Source organism: Triplophysa rosa, linkage group LG11 (assembly GCF_024868665.1).
Source record: "Triplophysa rosa linkage group LG11, Trosa_1v2, whole genome shotgun sequence".
Lineage (NCBI taxonomy): Eukaryota > Metazoa > Chordata > Actinopteri > Cypriniformes > Nemacheilidae > Triplophysa > Triplophysa rosa.
In genome coordinates this window covers 23,920,776-23,942,549 of record NC_079900.1, presented here as the reverse complement: position 1 = coordinate 23,942,549, position 21,774 = coordinate 23,920,776, and the positions used below count along the sequence as shown (strand labels likewise).

The following is a 21,774-nucleotide window of genomic DNA, read 5'->3' as shown; positions in this document are numbered from 1 at the left end:
TAATACTTATATTCCTTGACAATAAAATCAGCAGTGCTCTCCTAAGGCGAGATCGTCGAACAGCTATCCGACGCCTCCTTTGTGAAGGCATTACAAACATGTTGCAAATGCTGGAAAACTCATGGAAGGTAAAGTTAGCATTACTGATGTTAATGCACCTGTCTCTCATAACTTAAGTTGTTGCGCTTGTTATTACGTCGCATGGTTAATCTCTGGCCCGTGTACACTCCAGTACAGTAGGTGGCGGATATGCACCACAAACGTAATTGCTCCCCGCCATTAAAAAGGAAAAGAAGATCATCAATATGGCGGACAACAGCCGATCGCATTCATACTACACCCATTCAGGGAAAACAGTACGTACCCATTTAGCCCCGTTGAGTACGTACCGACTGAAATTAAGTATCTACTCATTGAGTATGCGATTTTGGACTCAGCCACTGCTTGCAAGTCGCACCCCTCACCTAACGCCACGTGACTCCTGCTCTGTGCTGCTCTGCCCTGCAAAGGCAAAGGGCAATAACTTTACTTTTGGTCGAAAATCAGTTAATTATATTTTTGGGACATTCAAGACCTCTTTTATCATGTGGATTAGTATCTTGAGTAAATTTCTATGTTTTTTCAAGAAATAAATGGGCTGTAACTTCAAAACGTCAATGAGAAAATAACAGGTAAAAATATTTAAAGCCATTTATCTCAGTTTCACACTCTAGCGAATAAGGTCTTTTGCCTTTGTAGGGCAGCGCTGCAGCGCGTGCTGAATGGAACAGATGCGCGTCACTTCATAACTGTAGGGTCCATCCCGACTGAACTAAATTATTCTAGACATTATTTTTCTTGCTACATGAAGAGCCGGAACAGAAATGAAGCATCGAGGGCCGTGTTCGACCCGCAGGCCGCCAATTGAATAGTCTGGGTCTATAGCCTGACATCAGTGTTGGGTGTAACTAGTTACTAAGTAATTAGTTACTGTAATTTAATTACTTTTCCCTTGAAAAAGTAAAGTAAGGGATTACTCTTATTTTTTCTGTAATTTAATTACAGTTACTTTTGATGTAATTAAACTAAATACTTTGTGTAATATGTGTGTGCAATAGTGGAATTGACATCAAAATTCAAAGTCTAACTTTAAAATCTGTGCTTTAATATATAATTCTCACATTTGTAATACGTTGGTCAGTTAATAAGACTACTTTATGTAGTTTAATATTATTTATTTAAATGAATTAAAAGAGCCCTTTCATGTCTATCCTTGAATCACTTAACTAATCAAGGTTGATGTAGGATATAGAAAGTAATTAGTAATAAGTAACTAAATACATTTTGGAGAGAGTAATTTGTACAGTAATCTAATTACACTATTGAATATGTAATTAGTAACTAGTAATTAATTACTTTTTGAGAGTAACTGACCCAACACTGCCTGACATTACAATTTGATAGAATATTGTAAAAAACAATGTTTTCTAACGGTAAACTTCCAGAAAGAACTAAAAGCAAAGAAACAATACATGAAAATCGCATGCATTACGACAAAGTTTTGTCTTTAATTATTTGATATATAACAGATCATATAAATCTTCTTTGTAGTCTACCTAATGGAGAGCCACATGATGAATCAAAGTTTATCACTAGTGGGAGGAGAGATGGTGCTCATATAGTCATACAAAAACACTTGTGACAATAATGCTACAAACATGATTAACATCAGTGGTTCTCAAACTCCATGATCCAGGGGGGCACAGATTTTGTGGCATTTTATGAAATATAGAAATGTATTATACATTTTATGCAAACAAACATGGGTCATTTTCAAAATATGGTCACAAACCTGTCCCTACACTTTACAGGCATGTAAAAAGCTTCCAAATGAAAATATACCCGTTTTAGCCATTAATACGCAACTCAGCGCCTTTTTATAATGATGATTGTTGAATGAAGTCTTTATAGTTTTGTACATTTTTTCTAAATTAATTTGAATTTCATTTGTACTTGAAAAAACACATGTCCCCCTCCCTGTGTTTAACTCTTTTGTATGGTGTATCTCCTTTTCTTTTTTAAAATTAAGTTAACCAATTAAACACAAGTATAGGGTCTAATAAATGCATAAAAATGCAAACCAAAATAATTATTTATTAATACAAATTATTAAAAATATATATCTGTCCTTTGATTTTGTGTCATTTGTTGTTATTGGTGACACAAACTATATTTTTGAAATAATAAAAATATGCAAGTAAGTACTTACAATTCAAAGGTCAACAAAGAAGATGCTCTGTTCAAGCACACATGGTGAGTGTCCCTTTCCTTAATTATACTTTTTTTTAAATGTCGGTTTTTGGCGTAGTTCTTTAAAAGCGTCATTAGTGTTGCTTTGGTTTGTGTCAGTATGAAGGATTTTTTTATTGAAAAAAAAGAATGTTTATCAGTATAATGTATAGATTTTAGTGTGCCTCATCATGCTAGTTTTGAGGTGACTTGGCCATCATTTTGGAAAAATAGCCTTTCATGGAAATTCGTCACTGGTGTTATACTGTACAAATGAAAAGAAGACAACCAAGCCAAAGAATTGATGTTCAACATTGTATAACTGAATCTGTTTTTGGTTTAATTCAAATGTTAAGTTTAAGATCATAAGTCTTGCAAAGCGATGCACTCTACACAAGGGGGCCTTGCAATAAAAAAGTTTGAGAACCGCTAATTTAACTGGTAACAAATATATAAAACATGATTATTTAAATCCGATCTCATCAAATGTGAGAATTCACACAGGAATATGTAAATGTCATTTATGTAAATCTCTTGTTTTAATGTTGACTTGTTTTTTATATTTTTACCTTAACTAACTCAACTAAAAATATTCCTACTTTGTGACGATTTGTTACTTTGCAAAACAGTATTTTCATGTTTACTGTGAGTGAATTATTTTAATCCTGTGGTTTATTAGTTATCATGTTTTAGGCTACTTTAGCATTTTTTTGTTTTTGTTTCGTTTTATCACCCCTTAGTACTTTTACACGGTATTCTGAAGATAAATATTATAAATACATAAACAGACATGGACATGTTACTGTATAATGATGTGCACACACATTAGATTCAAGTATGGTAATGAATGCAGAGCATTAGCTGAATAATGAAGATGCATTTATCAGTGAGATAGCAGCTTGTCGAGATCTGTGGCCGAATATATGAAATAAGTGATTTCTATCTTTTTAAGTGGTTGTATTCTACAGTAGGCTAATGTTAAAATATCCTTTATTAGTATGCAGCATTTATTTTATGTATAATATTTGGCAAGACAATGCAGTTTACCATCAGTGATATTTTAGTATAATGGATTTATGACAATTGTTAGATCATTATGACTGATTAAGACAGGTTTATGCTATAAATCTAATGTTTTATGCGTGTTCTAACTGTGAATATGTTTTACAGGGACGCCTAGCAAAATTTGACGCCCACCAAATCATCTGAAAATAAATATTTTGTGAAATCATGCATTTGGTGCTTGTAATTCATGTGTCGAGTAACCTGCGTTTGCCTTTCAGTGTGTTTCCTTTTCACTCTTGGTTTCTTTGAGGCTCAATAAAAACATGTTTCCCATCATGAAAGAGACGAGCGCATCATTTTATTCTTAAGCCCACACACGAGTTTCTCATTGGTTCGTGTGACTGAAGGTGGGGTCTTAACATCGCAATCCTAAATTAAAGCCGTCTGAGTTTGGAAAAGAGGGGTTTGGTTATGGCAAACGGACACGGTGATGGCCAAAACTCCACATAAAGCAAACGTGATGGGTGAGCTCAGAGGGGCTCGCTATATAAACAGCAACATGTGGAGGAGATGCGCTCAAGTTTCCTGACACGCGGGATGCGATGATCAGATCTGAACAAAAGAGCGCAAATGGTACCCAAAACATGACGCGCTCCTGCGCTTGAGCGGCGCGTGGATTATTGTCGCTGTTGTTACTAATATGAGTGGCCATGGCTTGGCGTGACCGTGGAGTTCAGATGCTGCTGGCCACCGTCGGGGCTTTTTTGGCGTTTAGTTTGATGAGCATCGCCATCGGGACCGACTATTGGCTTTATTCTCGGGCTTATATCTGTAACGCCACCAACACCACGGCGGACGAGACGCAGACGCAACCCAAGAAAGTCCGCGGAGATCTCACGCACTCCGGGCTTTGGAGGATCTGCTGTATTGAAGGTATAGGGCGTTTTGTATGCTTTAGTAAAAGAGAGTGAAAGAGAGAAGAAAGTTCATTATTCTTGGTCTTGCGCGATGGAGACCGAGAGGCTTTGTTGGGAAGCTTTTGTTCCTCACCCCAAGTGAAGTCAAAATACAGATGCTTAATGCATTTTTTGACTGGGATTTAGTTCAAGTGTGTGTAACTGGTGCGCAAAGGGAGTTTAACTTGCCTATGGAGACATTCGAGTTACCCAACATCACTTTTCCTTTAACCCTTCAATAACCCTTTCTCTCCGGGGTTTTCCAAAGCGGCCATGAGATCATTCACGAGATCAATCTTCTGTTTACTAAATGTGTATCCACAGTCATCTCACTTCGGTATTTTTAGAGTTTTAAAAATGTCTCAAACTGTTCCCTGATTTGTCAATGTAGGCTAAAATCAAAGTCAATTTCAAATGTGAAATCAAATTATGTTGACATTAACATTTAAACAAATCAACGCTCAAAACTCTCACAACGTCAACAAATGTCTCAGTTTTATTTCCCCAAAGGAATGTTAGGAGAGATGAAGTTGATGACTAAATTGAAACCCAACCCGAGAATTATCATGTGCCTGTAAGTATCATGTGCTAGGAAAGAGCAGCAATTGAGCAATAAAAATGATGTTCTACCATCCAGAGCAACTCGTTGAAATGCTTTCATTTGGGTTCAGCGGCTCGCTCTAACTTGACATCCACTCAGAAAGAACTGAAAATGTTTTCCATTTCTCTCTTTTGACGAGTTTCTTGAATGGACAGAAAGGTGGAATCAGACCGGCGATTCTCCTTTTAAATCTCTTCCTTCATTCATGTCTTTTTTGCATTTAATGCTGTTGCTTGGAAACAATATGTCTGAAATCGCTATGGTAACGTGGCCAATGTTTAAAAATAGATGAATCTGTTGCTTCTTGTCCTTGTCCATAGAAAGGAAAATAGAGGACAGACAGGGAAAAGGGCTTGACATATGTTTTTAAAACAAATATCATTTTAAGAGGCACACGTTTTTCACTGATGTAAGTGATGTTGGGGAGCTTTGAGACTGATTACATCATACATGCGTGCAAAGGCTAAACAACAAGGATAAAATCTGGTCATTTACAACCATACCTTCTAAAAGTGTCTTTTGTCATTTTCATGATCTTCCACGTAAAAACAGTGCTTATATTGCTATCAACAGTGTTTTTAGGATCAAAAACATTAGTTGATGCCAGAAATGACTACTTATCTTGATTCACAACAGTATAAGCATATAATAATGAACCGTCTGGCATGATTTCATGGCAAATGTCAGACACTTTGATACACATAAGAATAAGTACATAAAAGTAACCTGCAAATCTATGTTTTAAACAGAGATGGTGATATAGAGGCAAGAGTTACAGATTCCAGCTTAAAGGGATGCTCCACCCAAAAATGACAAAATTCTGTCATGAATTACTCACTCTCAAGTCGTTCCAAACCTGTATACATTTCTTTGTTCGATGAACACACAGAAAGATGGAAAATGTTAGCAACTGACATTTCTGGGACATCATTGACTACCATAGTGGGAAAAATTTAAATGGTAGTCAAATGTGCCCTAGAACTGTTTGCTTTCCTAAATTCTTCAAAATATCACATTTTGTGTTCAACAGAAGAAGAAAAAAACAATACAATATTTTTTCCTACTATGGCAGTTGCTAACATTCTTCCAAATATCCTTCTGTGTATTCATCAGAACAAAGACATTTATACAGGTTTGGATGGGTGAGTAATTTGAGGATGAGTAATTGATGACAGAATTTTCATTTTTGAGTGAACTATCCCTTTAAAACTGACAAGAGATGTAAGCATAGTCTGCACAAGTCTGGCCTCATTGCTTAGTTGAAAGGCATGTCAAGGCAGCCAAAATCTAATCAAGAAATAAAACGAAATACAAACCAAACTCTGGATTTGTACAAGATCAATAAATCCAGACAGCTTTACACTACTCGGCACACTTCAAGGTAACTCAGTAAGTTGTGTGTTAAATAGTTGCATATAAAACAAGCAAATAAATATTTTATTGTGCTCCTGAAGCTCAATTGGGAGAACATTGGTAGCACAAGTCATGGGTCCGGTTCATAGAGAACACATGTATTGATAGTATCCAAGCTGATTTAGATAGAAGCATCTGCCAAATGTATGTATGCTTGATCAATTCTATTAAATCATTCAGACTTGGAGCATTTAGTAGTTAATAGCCGTATGCTTATCATTGCGTTTGTTTGTGGAGGATTTTAAGTGTCTTCTCTGTTCTCAGATCTGCAGCGGCTGAAAGGGCATCGAGTCTGTAATTATATCCATCGCCTTTCACTTCAGCAGTCATCACCACGTGCCTTTCTGTCCGCTCACCTTATAAACCTCAACACACTTTCATGTCTGATGGAAAACTCCATATGTTTTTCAATAAAAGAAGAATGATCCATTGCTGCTGATGAGATACAAAAATGATTCTCTGTGATCGTATTACATTTTATCCAAACAGAAATACAGTTTCTTGTCATGGGTCCCGAAGAGCCACACAGGTTCTTATCCGGGCTGTATTGCTGTACCACTTGTTTTATCTGGAAAATGGATGGATAAGGACCAAAGGCCCAAGAGTGTTGAAATATTCAAATGAAGGGGGTCCGAGTGATTCAAATTTCATTATTACAATTCAATTATTTTGCTGTTTGCTTTGATATGGTGTCTGACAGGCTGTAAACACGTAAGCATTAAGCAAAGGCATTCCTGTGGACTTCAATGTGTTATGGTGGCCTGGGTGCTTTTCTTACTGACGCAAGTCAAAACATCCCACCGCAAGGTCTATATGATATTCTAGTCTTTAAGATATTATATTATGTTGAAATTGTTTCACATAGGACACATATTTTTATAAGTATATTTTGCTGCTCAGCAACTCATACAATTTTTTTGATTCAAAGTTCCAGACTAAACCCGAGATAGTGGCACCACGTTTGATGATACATGGCCTAAACACCATTAATAAATAAGGAGCGAATGTGTTCTTCGCTGTGTACTTCACCGGTTTAATCGCCATATTGACAGATTTGTGATGACAAGGGAGGGCAAACAAACTGCCCTAACATCCAAAGCAGTGATTGGTTGAATACATCAACGAGGTGTACGATTGGCTCCCCACCCCGATTCACAATTATAGCTAAACGAACTCTTGAGGCGGCGCGAGGAGTGGAATGTGACAGCTGTTTCCTCAGCTCGCTGAATCTGCCCGGCGGGGATGTGAGTTCGGGGGACAGGAGGGGGCTTTTGGCACGGGGAGAGTAGAGCATGGCTGTCTGCTGTATTAAACCACAATGAAGATGTCAAAGGCATCCTTGGAGACATTATGGAAATAAGATTGCTGGATCAGACCTGAGGTTGCCATGGAGGAGACATGCTCATTGATACCTCCTGGGAGGCCGGAGGGAGCGAACGCTCGCTTTCTCCATTCTCTCTCTCTTGCATGCATCTCCGTGTCAGTCAAGCAAGGTCTTTTATTTTGTCGTTATGAGGCCGGGTACACTTCAATCGCGGAGTCGCTAACCACCACCCACATATCAACAGACTGAGAGCATCTCCTATGACACATCCCGCTCATTGTACACATTTAGGAAAGTTCTCAAATAAACGTTTAAAAGCAGTTTGGGTAGTTTGCTGAAGTTCTGGTACACTGGTGGGTGTGAGAAGATGAAGAGTTTGGTTACAAAATGAGATAACATTTGAAAAAAAATATATTATAATGTTATCATATTTTTATTGTGTTTTTTTTTAAACCGAGTATCTCCAAACTCTTCAGATGGTTCCAAGCATGATGGGTTATCATTGAATTGAAAGAATAAAGACTGCCTTTACCATGGCCCAGCAGCCCTGATAGTCGCCAGTGTTAAAAAGGGTCAAATGAACTCTCACAGTGTTTATATAATCCACACTTTGAGAGTGTGGATTAGATATACACCGTGAGTGTTAATAGGACCCTTTTTAACACTGGCGATTTTACTGTGTGGGATCTTAGTGTCACAGTGAAATCTTTTACATGTTTCAGAAGGACAGTAGACATAAATACAGTATGTATGTATTATATATGATATATACCATCCAACTGTTTGCCAAATGTATAGTTGACAATATTTGAAGAGTTTGGTTCCAAAATGAGATAACTCATGAGATGTTAATTGTGATGTCAATTAATATCAATCAAACTGCAGTTGGTTTGTTTTGATTCGAGCCATATTAACTAAAAAAATAAAGCTAACTAACACAAGAAAAACACGATAACATAATAAAAAACATGATTTTTGAATTTGTTTAAAAACTGAGTTATCTCATTTTGGAAACAAACTCTTCATTTACACTTATAGTGTACTCACCCAACAAAATATATGTACTTGATATGGGTTAGAGTCAGGTTTAGGGTCGTATATAGTTTCAGAGTTGGTACTTGCCGTATACAATTACACAGTAAGCACATAGCACCTACAGAATTATACGTGTAGAACAGTACTGCAAAATAAATCTATATACCATAATATCTGTATCTAAGGTTTCTCACAGAATAGGCTATTTTTGAAACAATCCTTATAATATTTCATATACTGTTTAGTCGTTCTTTTTACAGTTTTTTAATACAATGACTAGACTAGAAAACACACGTCCCACTTTCTCAGACCTATTTAATATTAATTCATTTGCTCCTTTTTTAACACTAGACCCAATTAATGGCGCACAGAAGCTGTGTCACACAGAAAACACTCACCTGGAGGCTGATGTGTAATGGGACTCTTTATTACAGTATGTGTTTCCAGCATGTATCACCTCGCTTGAAGTGAAAACCAAGCTTAATTTACCTCTATTCGCTTTCTCAACACACGTCCCCTAACTGTGTTGTGCACAGTATTCAAAAGAAAGAAACCATTATCTCGTACAAAACAATTGCCAAGCAAACCTAGTCTTACATAGCCGACCTTTCATTGGCTAAGCACCACCCATGAGGCTGTCTGACATGTGAAGAAACCAATCACAGTAGGTTGTTTAGTCATGTCATGACTCTGCCTTATCTTGTGATGGTTTTCTTGGTCTTGTGGCAGAGTCATGACAAAGCCTTTGGTTTTGTGTGGAGAAGAACAGATTATCGTCATTATTGACATAATATGCATCCTCTCCGGTCTTGTCATTGGCCCCGCCCCTCTCATTCCCTGTATAGCCTTCCTGCCGTGTCTCATGTTCCTCACCTGCCCCTTGTTATCTTCCTTTGTTAGTTACCCTATATAATGCCCTCATGTTCATTGTCCTGTGTTCGTTCATTGTATTGTATTCACGCCTGTTCGTCTTGATTCCTAGCTTTTTTTTTTTTTTGTTCTTTCTTTTTTTATTTTTTTTTTTTTTTTTTTTTTTTTTTTTTTTTTTTTTTTTTTTTTTTTTTTTTATTGTTCCAGCCTAGTCTGTTATATATTCCCTGTGGCATTGTTATTTTACCCCCGCGTGGGTTTTTCCTTTGTTGTTTGTTATAAATAAAACTGTCTTGTTAACCCCTTCACCACCGGCTGCCTGCATTTGGGTTCTTCTCACTCATACCTTGACAAGTCATGTTTAGGTGGGTGAAAATGTTGATGCCCTTACAGGTATGTCTTCTAGAAGTCCTATGTCTCCAATCTGCAACAATGACTTCAGATATTCTGAAATTGTTTCTAATGTTGTGTGTCTTATGCATCAGACGTTCAGCCTATGGCCTGTGGGTGTGATGGCTGAGGCTGAAACTAACAAAAAACCTGATAACTACTGAAGCATATATGTCATGACTCTGCTTCATCATGTCATGTCTATTCTTGGTCTTGTAGCAGAGTCATGGCAAAGCCTTAGGTTTTATGTGGAGAGAGAGATTGTTGACCTTTCGGCCTTCCATACTCTCTCTCTCCGGTCCGCGTCTCTGTTCCCGCCATCTCGTTTCCTCGTTAACTTTCCCTGAGTGTTTTATTACCCACACCTGCCCCTTGCTAATTATCCTTTGTCTGTCTCCCTATATAATGCCCTCATGTTTCTTTGTTTTGTGCTGTTGGATTACGTTGTATGTACGTTGTGTATGTATGCGGTCTGTATATGCTTGTTTGTTTACCCGTGTTCTTGTTGCCTTGCCCTGTCTGTGGATTTTAGTTTTATTTTGATCTTGTCTTTGCGTTTTGCCCCCACGTGGGAAGTCTTTGTTTTTTATAAATCTCTCAGTTCTGTTTTCCCCATCGAGGGTGTTTTGTTTTCATTATTAAAGTCTTGTTTTTGTTAACCCCTTCACTGCCTGCCTGCATTTGGGTTCTTTCCACCGCATTCCGTGACAATATACTGTTGTCATAACTACTGAAGCATACTGTTACGAAGTAATCTACCATTGGTTAACATAAAAGCAAATGCATTTAGAGAAAGGTTTAAAGGCTCTTTTAAGGGTAGAGCATTCGACATGTTCCTGTCAAGAATTCACAGAAAATATATTTTTTGAATTTTGTGAGGGTTGCGGATGACCGGAGCCAATTTGGAAGATGCCGCTATGCCGGATGCTATGGATGATGTTCTTTGTTGTTTCTCATCTGTGCTACATCGGGTGTTTCTTATAGATCATGTCACAATGAAACAAATCTTGACTTCTTTTATTTTTCAGGTCTCAACAAAGGAAGTTGTTACAGAATCAATCATTTCCCTGATGATAATGATTATGACACAGACAGCTCTGAATATCTCCTACGTGAGTGAACTTGTTGTATCTTCAAGAAAAATTCTGCCTCAAGGCCTGTTCACACTGAGATTGATGACTAAAGATAGCGATTCATGCATTGTGTTTATTTGAAAGCTCGTGTGCTACGGTTTCACATTTTAAATGTGCTAGCCCTTTAAACTGGAATGTTGTCAATCGTTGATCAGCTGGAAAAAATCACTCTGAATGTGATCCCAACAATATTGTTTTTCAGTATTGTTATACTCATAGTATGGCATCTCTTAAATTTACAAAGATTTTTTTTAAATCTATAGCTATCATCAGTGCTTAATTAGTAAATTCCGAGGTGTCGGAACAAGGGGGGGTGGCCGATCCGGCAAGTTAGTGTGGTGGGGAGAAGTAACGGACTGTGCCATCTCTGAAGGGTTTTCTATCCAACTATATAGATGTTTGAAAAAGCGCATAAGGCCATGTTCACACTTGACTTCTTTTTTGACAAGAAAAAGTTGACAATGGCGCTTTTTTAGTCAAAAAAACGCTGGCAGCGTTTGGTTACAAATAGCAGCCGAACGCCATGACTTCGGAGGCAGCGTCTGTGCACGAAGGCAGCCCAGAGAAACCGATAGGCAGCGTAATTTGAAAAAAGCCTATTTGAATTATTAACAGAGAGCGTCTTTGCAATAACAAATCACCTATTTTAAAACTACAATACTAATTTCTCGCTAGAAATGCAATCAGAAGTTGTTGAAAGTGAAAAATTAAACTTACATTTATACAAAACTATGCACCAACGTGTGTTTCGGCCGCCATTAAATTTTTTGATGACATTGCGAATATTTGTGCTTGTAAAACACCAAAAGCACCGCCCTTCAACATTTGTGTAGAATTCAGAAGTTTAACGTTAAACTTAAATGACACCTGCGGGTGCAGGTGGAGGCTGCCGTGTATAACGCATATTAAGCATTTAATCATTTTTCATCAGTTCTTCTTCGTCTCTTCGCAGCATTTAGTAATGCTTTGTCCAACAACAGAAATATCTCTCTCTGAAGTGTCCATCACGATAATTTCCCTTCAATATACTGTATAATGCAAAGCATGCGAAGTGTCAGAAAACCACGTCCCACATTCAGAGGTGGACAGTAACGAAGTAAATTTGCCTGAGTACTGTACTTAAGTACACTTTCTGAGTATCTGTACTTTACTTGAGTATTATTTTTTCTGAGTACTTGTACTTTAACTTCACTACATTTGAAAGACAAATATCATACTTTTTACTCCACTACATTTATAAAAAGGTCTAAAAGTAGAAAATGGTTTCTATGCAGCGGGTTTTCCTGTGTGCGCAACTTATCTGGCTTGCGATCTGCCAGGACCTTTTACTGTTGCCAAGTATTTCAGTTTTTCTTAGCTCGCGGTTTTCTGGCAAGCTTTGAATGGCCATTTGGCAGATTATTTTACGCAAATTTGGCAACTCTGGGATCTTCCCCGCTAACTAATGTAAACGTAGGCGCTGCTACACCGTTGATAGCGCTCTAAAAAGGCAAATAGAACAATAAAAGCTGAAAAAGGCACATGTTAAAGTGTGGTGTAATCATCTGTGAGTTACGATCAGTCAAAGATCGTAGAAACATTGTCACGAAAATTATAGGCATAACGGCTAAACGGTAAATAAGCATCACATACACCTTGAGCTACGCGTGCGTGTTAACTTCTGATTTGCTGCTATATCATTTAAAGTGATTTGGAAAATGAATGATGTTTTTACTGAAGTAACTATAGTTGAAGTATTCCTGTTGAAATAAAAACTATAGAACCCTGCCCAAAATACAACATAAAATGTAATGGATTTAATGGTTATAATGGGAATTGTACTATGGATAATTGTTGTCTACTTGTGTGTGATGGATTCTATTGGTGGGATGGTAAATCCTATTGGAATAAAACCCAAAACACACTACAAAGAGGAATTTAATTTAAAAATTAATTTTAAAAAGTTTTTTTCAGCAGGGATGGTATTTGCAGTAAAACCACAGTATCTACATATTTACCATTTTCTATATATAGGAACCATACTCCAATTAATAATCTTTAGTAAAACCACAGCAACTAAACATACCATAGTTTCATTATACTAGCTATAGTTTATGTTTGTAGTTAAATTATGGTAATACAAATGGTAATAAATCCAACAAACTCATGGCTTCTACACTTTACTATTTCAAGAACCTTACTACTTACTGGTAAATTGCTGCTAAAACTGGTAAAGGGAATATACAAAATAAAAGAACACTGCTCATAAACGCATATAGGCCTAGGGGGCTAATGAGGATAATTAGGCTAAATGATCATACAGTATTATATCTAAACTAAACATACTGTATATGTGCTAAACATATAAAGCTCTTAAACGAGTTGCTCACTGCAAAATTTGCCCCCACTGACTTTCCATAGTAGGAACAAAAATTACTATGGAAAGTCAATGGGGGCAAATTTTGAAGTGAACTACTCCTTTAATACAACTGATACTGTGAGCTACTCTGTGTATTAAGTAGGTTGCTTCAGAGGCATAAGGTATAGGACAATAAAACAATGCATAACTGACATGAAGGAAATTTACTTTTAATACTTGAGTACTTTTAAAAGCACGTACTTCTGTACTTTTACTTAAGTAAGAATCTGTCTTTACAACTTTTACTTGTAGTGGAGTAATATTTGACCGGTAGTATCTGTACTTTCACTCAAGTAAGGAAGTTGTGTACTTCGTCCATCTCTGCCCACATTTCAGAAGTACATCGACGTTTTTAGAATGATGTAGTCATAGTCTTATCTGTTTGACCATAAATCATCACAGAGTTTTTAAGTTGTTTCTGCAGTTTTAAGTAACAGCTCAAGTGATTGTGCCGGCACCTTACGTGTACACACAATTTTCCAGCAATCGCAGCATCTTGACTGCTTGGTCGTGAACAAAATAAAATACTGTAGTTATTTCCATTATAATTATTATATGCGCTTTTTGATTAATTATATGCACGCAACAGGTCAGCACAAACATTTTCCATTGGCGTTTGAGAAGCGGGATCTGCCAAATGAGGTGAAATTAAACCTCGGTTATCATCATCCTTGCTGCGAATGGGCCTTTACTATCTGTTTCTCAACATGAAAAGTTTTTTTGGGGGTAGCATTCAAGCCTGGAGTCACTGAAAATGTGTTTGTGCACAGGTATCGTGCGTGCCTCCAGTATGTTCCCCATCCTCTGTACCATTCTACTGATGCTGGGGGGTCTGTGTGTCGGGGTGAGCCGTATCTACAGCAAGAGGAACAACATATTACTGAGTGCTGGGATACTGTTCGTGGCAGCAGGTATGTGATCTTTCAGTTCATTATACTTACTATCAACTTTAGCAAACACAGGTTTTTTACTAAATATAATTGTAAAATAGAACAAAAAACATTGTAATAAATGTGGAATTTCACTTCTTTAAATTTAGTTAGTGAGTAGTATAGTTGTTTGAGCATAAACAACATCTGCCAAGTCGCAACACTCAAAGTTCACAGAAAGGAAGATATTTTCCACAATGAGACTACAATGAATTGTGAACATATACTGTAGTTACTATTATGGTTATTATGATTTTACTACAAATAAAAACTATGGTTACTATAGTTTAACCATGGTTAAAGTTCAACTAACTTCCAACAAAAACAGTTTCCAAGTAAAAAGTTGGCACAATATGGTTCCAAAAATATATTTTTTAAAGGAGTCATATTGCACAGCTAAAACGAATATTATTGTTTGTTTTAGATGTAACGCAATGTGTATACACCATTTAAGGTTCAAAAACATTGTATTTTCCACATACCTTGCATGTTTGTATCTCCTCTTTGCTCCGCCTCTCTGAAACGTGCTGATTTTTTACAAAGCTCATGGCTCTGAAAAGCGAGGTGTGCTATGATTGGCCAGTTAACCAGTGCGTAGTGATTGGTCAAATACTGCAAGCATTTCACGGAAATGTGACGCCTCTTACCATATTCGGAACATCAGGTTCCAAAGCAATTGTACTGACAGGCGATACAATGAGATTTACAATTACGCCCACCTTAACTATGTGTAGATTTGTGCGGTCTTAGTCAAATCACACCACGAACTGACGTAGATTCGCCGGGGTGTGGTTACACGAGGCGTTTCAGGCAAGTCTGGTTGAGCATTCGCTTTTAGATAGAATGCATCTTTTGTGCCCACACTTTCATTTGTGCAATTTTACGAGTCTAATACATGCATGGGCAACTTATAACACACCAAAGACACAGAAAAACACGTACTTGCGCTATATGACCCCTTTAAATAACAATTTTATTAGTTATTTTATTGCCACATATAAAACTGTACAAAGTTGTTTGTCACTCAAAGTAGTAAATAGTGTTGGGTTAAAAACTAAAGCTGATCTAATATGGTCTACATGTGCATTTAATATGCGGTGCAGGTTTGGGTCACAAAATTCAACAGACAACATGACTGGACCATCCGAGGAGGTTATCTAACAAAGCCAGTATAACACAAACATTATTACTTAAGTCTAGGCCTATTCAAAAATCAAATCAAATGCTGATTACAAAAAGAAAACAGTCACACCCTTCACATTCTCTGCTCCTCATGATTTTGTATTTGATGTTCTATCAAACACCATTCTTGTTTTTTGAGATTTAGATCTGTTTAATGTGCCAAATGTTATTTGACTGTCTTTCTAGGTTAGCATAAATGAACAAGACACGCAAGTTGTTCTCAGTCTTTCTCCTCTCTGTTTTTTGTCCGGCAGGTCTGAGCAACATCATCGGCATAATCGTCTACATCTCCAGCAACGCCGGAGACCCCAGCGACAAGCGGGATGAGGACAAGAAGAACCAGTATAACTACGGCTGGTCTTTCTACTTCGGCGCGCTCTCGTTCATCGTGGCCGAGGCCGTGGCCGTTCTGGCCGTCAACATATACATCGAGAAGAACAAAGAAGTACGTTTCAAAGCGCACCGAGAGTTCATCAAGTCTACCTCTTCTTCTTCTCCGTACTCCCGCATGCCCAGTTTCCGCTACCGCAGACGGCACTCGCGCTCCAGCTCTCGTTCCTCTGAAGCTTCTCGCGAGGCGTCACCCGTGGGGCTCAAGATGATGAGCTCAGCGCCTTTAGGAGAAATTAACATGTACACGTTGACAAGAGATCCCCTCAAGTCAGGGACGGACAGCTCGTACAGCCCTGACCACGATTCTGGATTCCTCCAAGTGCACAACTGCTTTTCCAAAGACCTTAATGACGGTGTCAACAGGAGGACAACGCCCGTATGAGGCTACAAATTGGAGAACCGTTTGGTAAGGATAGCCAGTTGGGGTCGGTGGCCTGTGACAGATGCCGGAGGAAAGGATTCTCATCGGTGCAGCCAGTCAAGAAATGGCACGGCTCGTTGGTGAAGGAGAAGCACTGTGTTAAGAAGAACAGATTTGGTTTTGGATTGCTGGTGTGTGTTTTGGAGAATGTTGGGAATCTTTTGAGAAGTTGGAAATTCTCAGAGACTCTTTGAGACTAGACGTGAAGCGAACGGTCTTCGAACGATACAGCATTTAAACTTCATATAAGCCACTCAATGACTCTGTCGATAAATATATTTTGCGTTTGTCAGTACAGTGCCATACTCCTAATGTATACCGATATGAAAATGACTTATGAATTATTTGGTGCTAATGTTGGCTCACAGCTGAAGCCTTCCCCTCCAAGTGTGTTTAGCTCGAACCCGAGTTGAATACTGAACGTCTTTGCACATGTCCTGATGTTTGTAGCCATAGTTGTCTAGTCCTCATTGTGCCTATCAGCTTGGCAGTGCTCACACTTACTCTAGAGCCACTTTCAAACAGCTGCAGAGTTTCTCGGTTTGTGTCGTTGTAAAACTACTGTAGGAGTATTAGTTAAAGGTGTTGTGAGTGATCCTCAGACGTATCCACTGAAGTACACATGCGTTTTGCTTTTTGTGTAGTAGATCGAACTGTTTTGATCTTCTTGTGTCCCATATTTTGGCTGCCCTTACAAGAGGAAATAGATTGACCAGCAGAAAGTTGGCTCAAAGTAAAAAATTTTAAGCTGCTTACAAATTCTAGGGAGTCACACAGATGGAAGTGATGTTTTATAACACATGTTACAGTGATAGGTATCTATAGAAAATCACTTACAGCACCTTTAATTTGTAAATGTTCACTGGCTAAGGGATTCACGATTGTTATTGTACACACTGCTGAAAAAGACCGGTTTAGACCAGTGGGAATTTCCATGTCTGTGTATTCTGGTTTATGCTGGTTGTTGCTGGTCTAGCTGGTTGACCAGGATAGTCTGGTGAAACTTGTTGATGAAGGAACACTCCTAAAAATAAAGGTGCTTAAAAAGTTCCTCACAGCGATGCCATAGAAGAACCATTTTTCTGGTTCCACAAAGAAGCATTCAGTGTACGGTTCTTTAAAGAACCATCTCTTTCTTCGTTTTTTATAATCTGAAGAACCTATTTTTGCCACAAAGAACATTTTGTGAAACACAAAGGTTCTTCAGATGTTAAAGGTAGGGATGCACCGATATGTAATTTTTTGTCGATAACCGATAATTATTTAACATTGGAAGCCGATAATCGATATATTGGCCGATATACAGTATCTAAATATTAATATGACATTTTCTGAGACTGAAAAAAAGGCAAAAAAAGTGGACAACTGCTTTTATTTGAAACATTCACTGTAGAAAACAAGGTTAAAAATCATTAATTCTCTTTTCCCCCCGAAAATCATGTACCAAACCTACTTTTAGGGTTGGGAATCGAAAATCAATTCCAATTTGGAATCGGAATCGAAAGGCTAGGAATCGGATCGGAATCGAAAGGAATAGGAATCGGATACTTGAGATTAAAATTTGAATTCCTCTTATCAATCCCTGTGTGCATACTTTCAGAAAAGTACATGCGTTGCATGATCTGCTGATATCTCAATAAAAGCCCTTATGAAAATTATCGATATTTTTTACTATAGTGAGCATAGTTTAGCTATAGAATTTGCATTAAAGCACAGGAATCACAAATTAACCATTGTTGCATTATGGTAACTGCAGTTTAACCATGATGTAGTTCAACCATGATAATACAAATTGTAATAAATCAGAAAAGGTGTGTTTCTATGTGTAAATATACACAAAACGGTGCTCATAAATATATAAATATATTTTGCAAACAAGTCAATAAGCAGGCTAAATGACCATACAGGTTGATATCTAAATGTTTTACTTCAACTGTGGAATCGAAACTGGGAATCGATAAGAATCGAAATCGATAAGCAGAATCGGAATTGGAATCGATAAAATTGAAACGATTCCCAACCCTACCTACTTTACACTAGTGAAAGATTCTTTAACTTTTAAACTTTTCTGGTATAATGTTTACTAAATAATCAAATGATAGATGTTCTTCCAGAGCAACCCAGAAAAGTGTTCTTAGCCACGAGTCTAACAGGTCTCAAGACAGAAAGCATTCAGACAGCAGTCTGATTCAAACAAAATGCTTTTGTTCCTATAATTTACACATTCGTAAATCTCTACATAATGTAGGCCTACCTACTGTACATCAACAATGTTTTACACTGCTAACAGCAGTAAGTGAATGATCATGACAGAAAGACAGTGCTGTACTGGGTTTTAACTGTGAGCTGAGTACGATAACATTAAAACTGACCATTTATCGGTCAATACCGATATAGCCGATAATTGATCATGCATCCCTAGTTAAAGGTTCTTTATGGAACCAAAAGGTTCTTCTATGGCATCGAAGAACCTTTTGAAGCAACTTTTTTAAGAGTGAAGTCTTGGTTTACGTAAATCGGTATTGGCAACCAATGTTACCTCTCTATTGAGACATATTTCAGAGTAAAGCAGGTCATACAGTAAGAATTTTAAATTTGCGTTAGATACAATGTTAGTTATTGATGAATTATTTTCTTTAGCATAATTTGTGCTGGTAAATGATGCGCAATAAGAGCATCATCATAAGTCTGTTGACTTAAACTTGATACAAAGTCTGTTGGAGATATTAGTGTCTTATTCTGGGGACCATCGTCCAAGAAACATATGATCACCAATGGTTGGTGGTCTCTTCAGCAGGGCAGATCCACAGTACTCAACACATTGACATGTGACTACGGTGGTCAACAATCAACAGTCAGTAGTTAACCAGCCAGTGTTGTTTCCTCCCATTGTGAATCTGTCAAAGAGTGATGTTGTATAATCTCTGCCGAAGTTTAACTTCTTCTTGGTATTTGTCTGAATGTGGGTTAAACATAGCCACGCCTTCTCGCGAATTTGAGTGATGGCCGTGTTGCGTCTGAATGGACCACCACTGGGGATCTGACATTGTGTGAGTCCACTGATAAAAGGATGCTGAGAAATGTCAGACATCAGGAAATGAAAGACCATTTTTGGAGTTGGTCAGCCCAGAGAAGCGTCTCAGAGACAGCTGATAAATATCTAGACGAGAGCAGCATTAGAGACATCAGTGTGGCCGATCCAGCCCTTTAGAAGACCATTCAAAGTGTCTTACCCTCACCAGAGCCTTACGCCTGGAGTTGACATCATAACCTTCTCCCCTCCTTTGTTTCATCTCCGTCCCGTGTCCAGGCTCCTTCGTGGAAAGTCAGTTTTCCAACAGTGGTCTCGGAAGATTTCATTATCCGCACGAGTGGTCAAATTCATGTCGCTAAAATTGTTTCCTCAGCTGGAGGAAACAGCTAGCTGTATATATCTGGTAGGTGTGTGACTAAATCAAAGCATTTACTGCCACACGTTTTCTTAGTAAAGCCATTATGACCTGAGCTTTAAGCCATGGCTTTGTAGAGCGGTGTGTGATGGGTAGGTGTAAATGTTTGCATGTTTTTCTTTACCCCATTCACTTTGTGCTTTTAACAGTATTATTAACAGATGGATCTCACTGCCAAGCATCAAGCACTATAAATTCCTGTAATGTTCTCTCTGTTCATGGAAGGCATTTAGCCATTTTCTTGATTTAATAATGTTGATCTCAGTATTTCTCTGTACCACAGATGATGTCAACATATCGTTGCTCACCTAAATAAAGTAAACCGGGGTGTGTTGTCTCGCTCGTGTATTTGTGATTTGTTATGTGTCTGGTGTGTTTTGCAGAACAAGTGCAATGCAGAAATTGATTTCAAACTCATTTTAAACAGTATTTTGTCTTCTTTTCCAGTTGTAATATATCCAAACGGGTTAAATGGCTTTGGTAAGGTCACGTAAACAACAGAAATTTGTGTTAAATATAATGTTATTACACATTGAAGGATTATAAAGAGATAAAATATTTCAAATTCATCTTAAGCAGTATTTTGTCTTCTTTTCAGTTATTATATCTGAATACCCAAAACAAGATAAATTTACTTGAGATATCAAAAAAGAACATAGAGAATCAAGAGAATATATTTTACTCAACTCAACTTTATTTATATAGCGCTTTTTACAATTTTCATTGTTACAAAGCAGCTGTACATGAGACATATTGACTATAAGCAAAACAATTAAAGTTGTACATGTAAAAACAAGAAAAAGTTGAACACAGAAGACAGACATACCCACATACAAAACACTCCACACACACAATATGCACACGTACTAACACATACACACGGACGTACACATACACACACACACAGACAAGCACGCACACACACACACAGACACGCATGCACAGTGAAAGCACACATTTAAGATGAAGGAGAGAGAAACACAGGTCAAATATTAAACAGACTATAAATTCCTATATGCAATATTAATTAAGTAAAACTGTAAAATTCTAAAGCAGCCCCCCTGCCAGGCAAATAGTGCAAAACAGTATGCAAACGGTGGCGAGGAACCCAAAACTCCAATCGAGAAAAAAACCTCAGGAGAACCCAGGCCCAACCAGGGGATTCCAGTTCCCCTCTGGCAAAAGCTGCTGCCTCTGCACAAGCTCCACAGTGCTTGCACAACAAGGCTAAATAAAAATAAATAAACTTACTAATAAGGTAAATTATAGTTTAAGATTATCATTAATAATCTAATAGCATTTGAAATTTTGTTGTGAAGACTTGTTATGTTTCCGCTTCCTTCTTTATCCAGCTCTATCATCTCAGCTCTTGTCAGGTCTCCTCTTTCCATTCTCTTCTCTACCATCAGGTCAGGCCATGAACTGCATCCTGCTCGCTGTGGTAACCTTGGAACAATGAGACAAGACTGGCTGAGAGTAGAGTACTGTTCTTCACTCTTTGATGCAACAAGTACATCAGTTGTGTTCCTGGTTCCGGTTGATCTAACTAATGCAGCCTAAGCCCTCAGAGGATTTATATTATGGAAGTGTAGTGTATGCAAGATTAAAAAGATGCGTCTTTAGTCTAGATTTAAACTGACAGAGTGTGTCTGCCTCCCGGACAGTGCAGGGAAGACTATTCCAGGTTTAGGCGCTAGATAGGAGAAGGATCTACCACCTGCACTTGATTTTGAAATTCTAGGTATTACCAACTGACAGGACGCCTGAGAGCTTAATGCACGTGAAGGACTGTAATACAAGAGGAGTTCATTCAAGTACTGAGGAGCTAAACCATGTAGGGCTTTATAGGTAATAAGCAAGATTTTAAAGTTAATGCGATGCTTTATAGGTAACAAGTGCAAGGTTGACAGAACCGGGCTAATATGTTCATACTTTTTTGTACGTTTAAGAACTCGAGCTGCCGCGTTTTGGACCAGTTGGAGTAACATTTTACATGTTACTTTTTTC

At 37.8% G+C, this 21,774-nt stretch overlaps 1 protein-coding gene across 1 annotated transcript; it reads left to right on the top strand.

Moving 5' to 3' along the window:
* The first annotated feature begins 3,727 nt into the window (after positions 1–3,727).
* On the top strand, positions 3,728–20,305 carry cacng4b (calcium channel, voltage-dependent, gamma subunit 4b). The gene is made up of 4 exons (XM_057346454.1): positions 3,728–4,206; positions 10,891–10,974; positions 14,164–14,304; positions 15,759–20,305. Exons 1-4 carry the CDS (start codon positions 3,984–3,986, stop codon positions 16,277–16,279), a joined length of 969 nt encoding a protein of 322 aa, XP_057202437.1. The 5' UTR covers positions 3,728–3,983; the 3' UTR covers positions 16,280–20,305.
* The last annotated feature ends 1,469 nt before the right edge of the window (positions 20,306–21,774 follow it).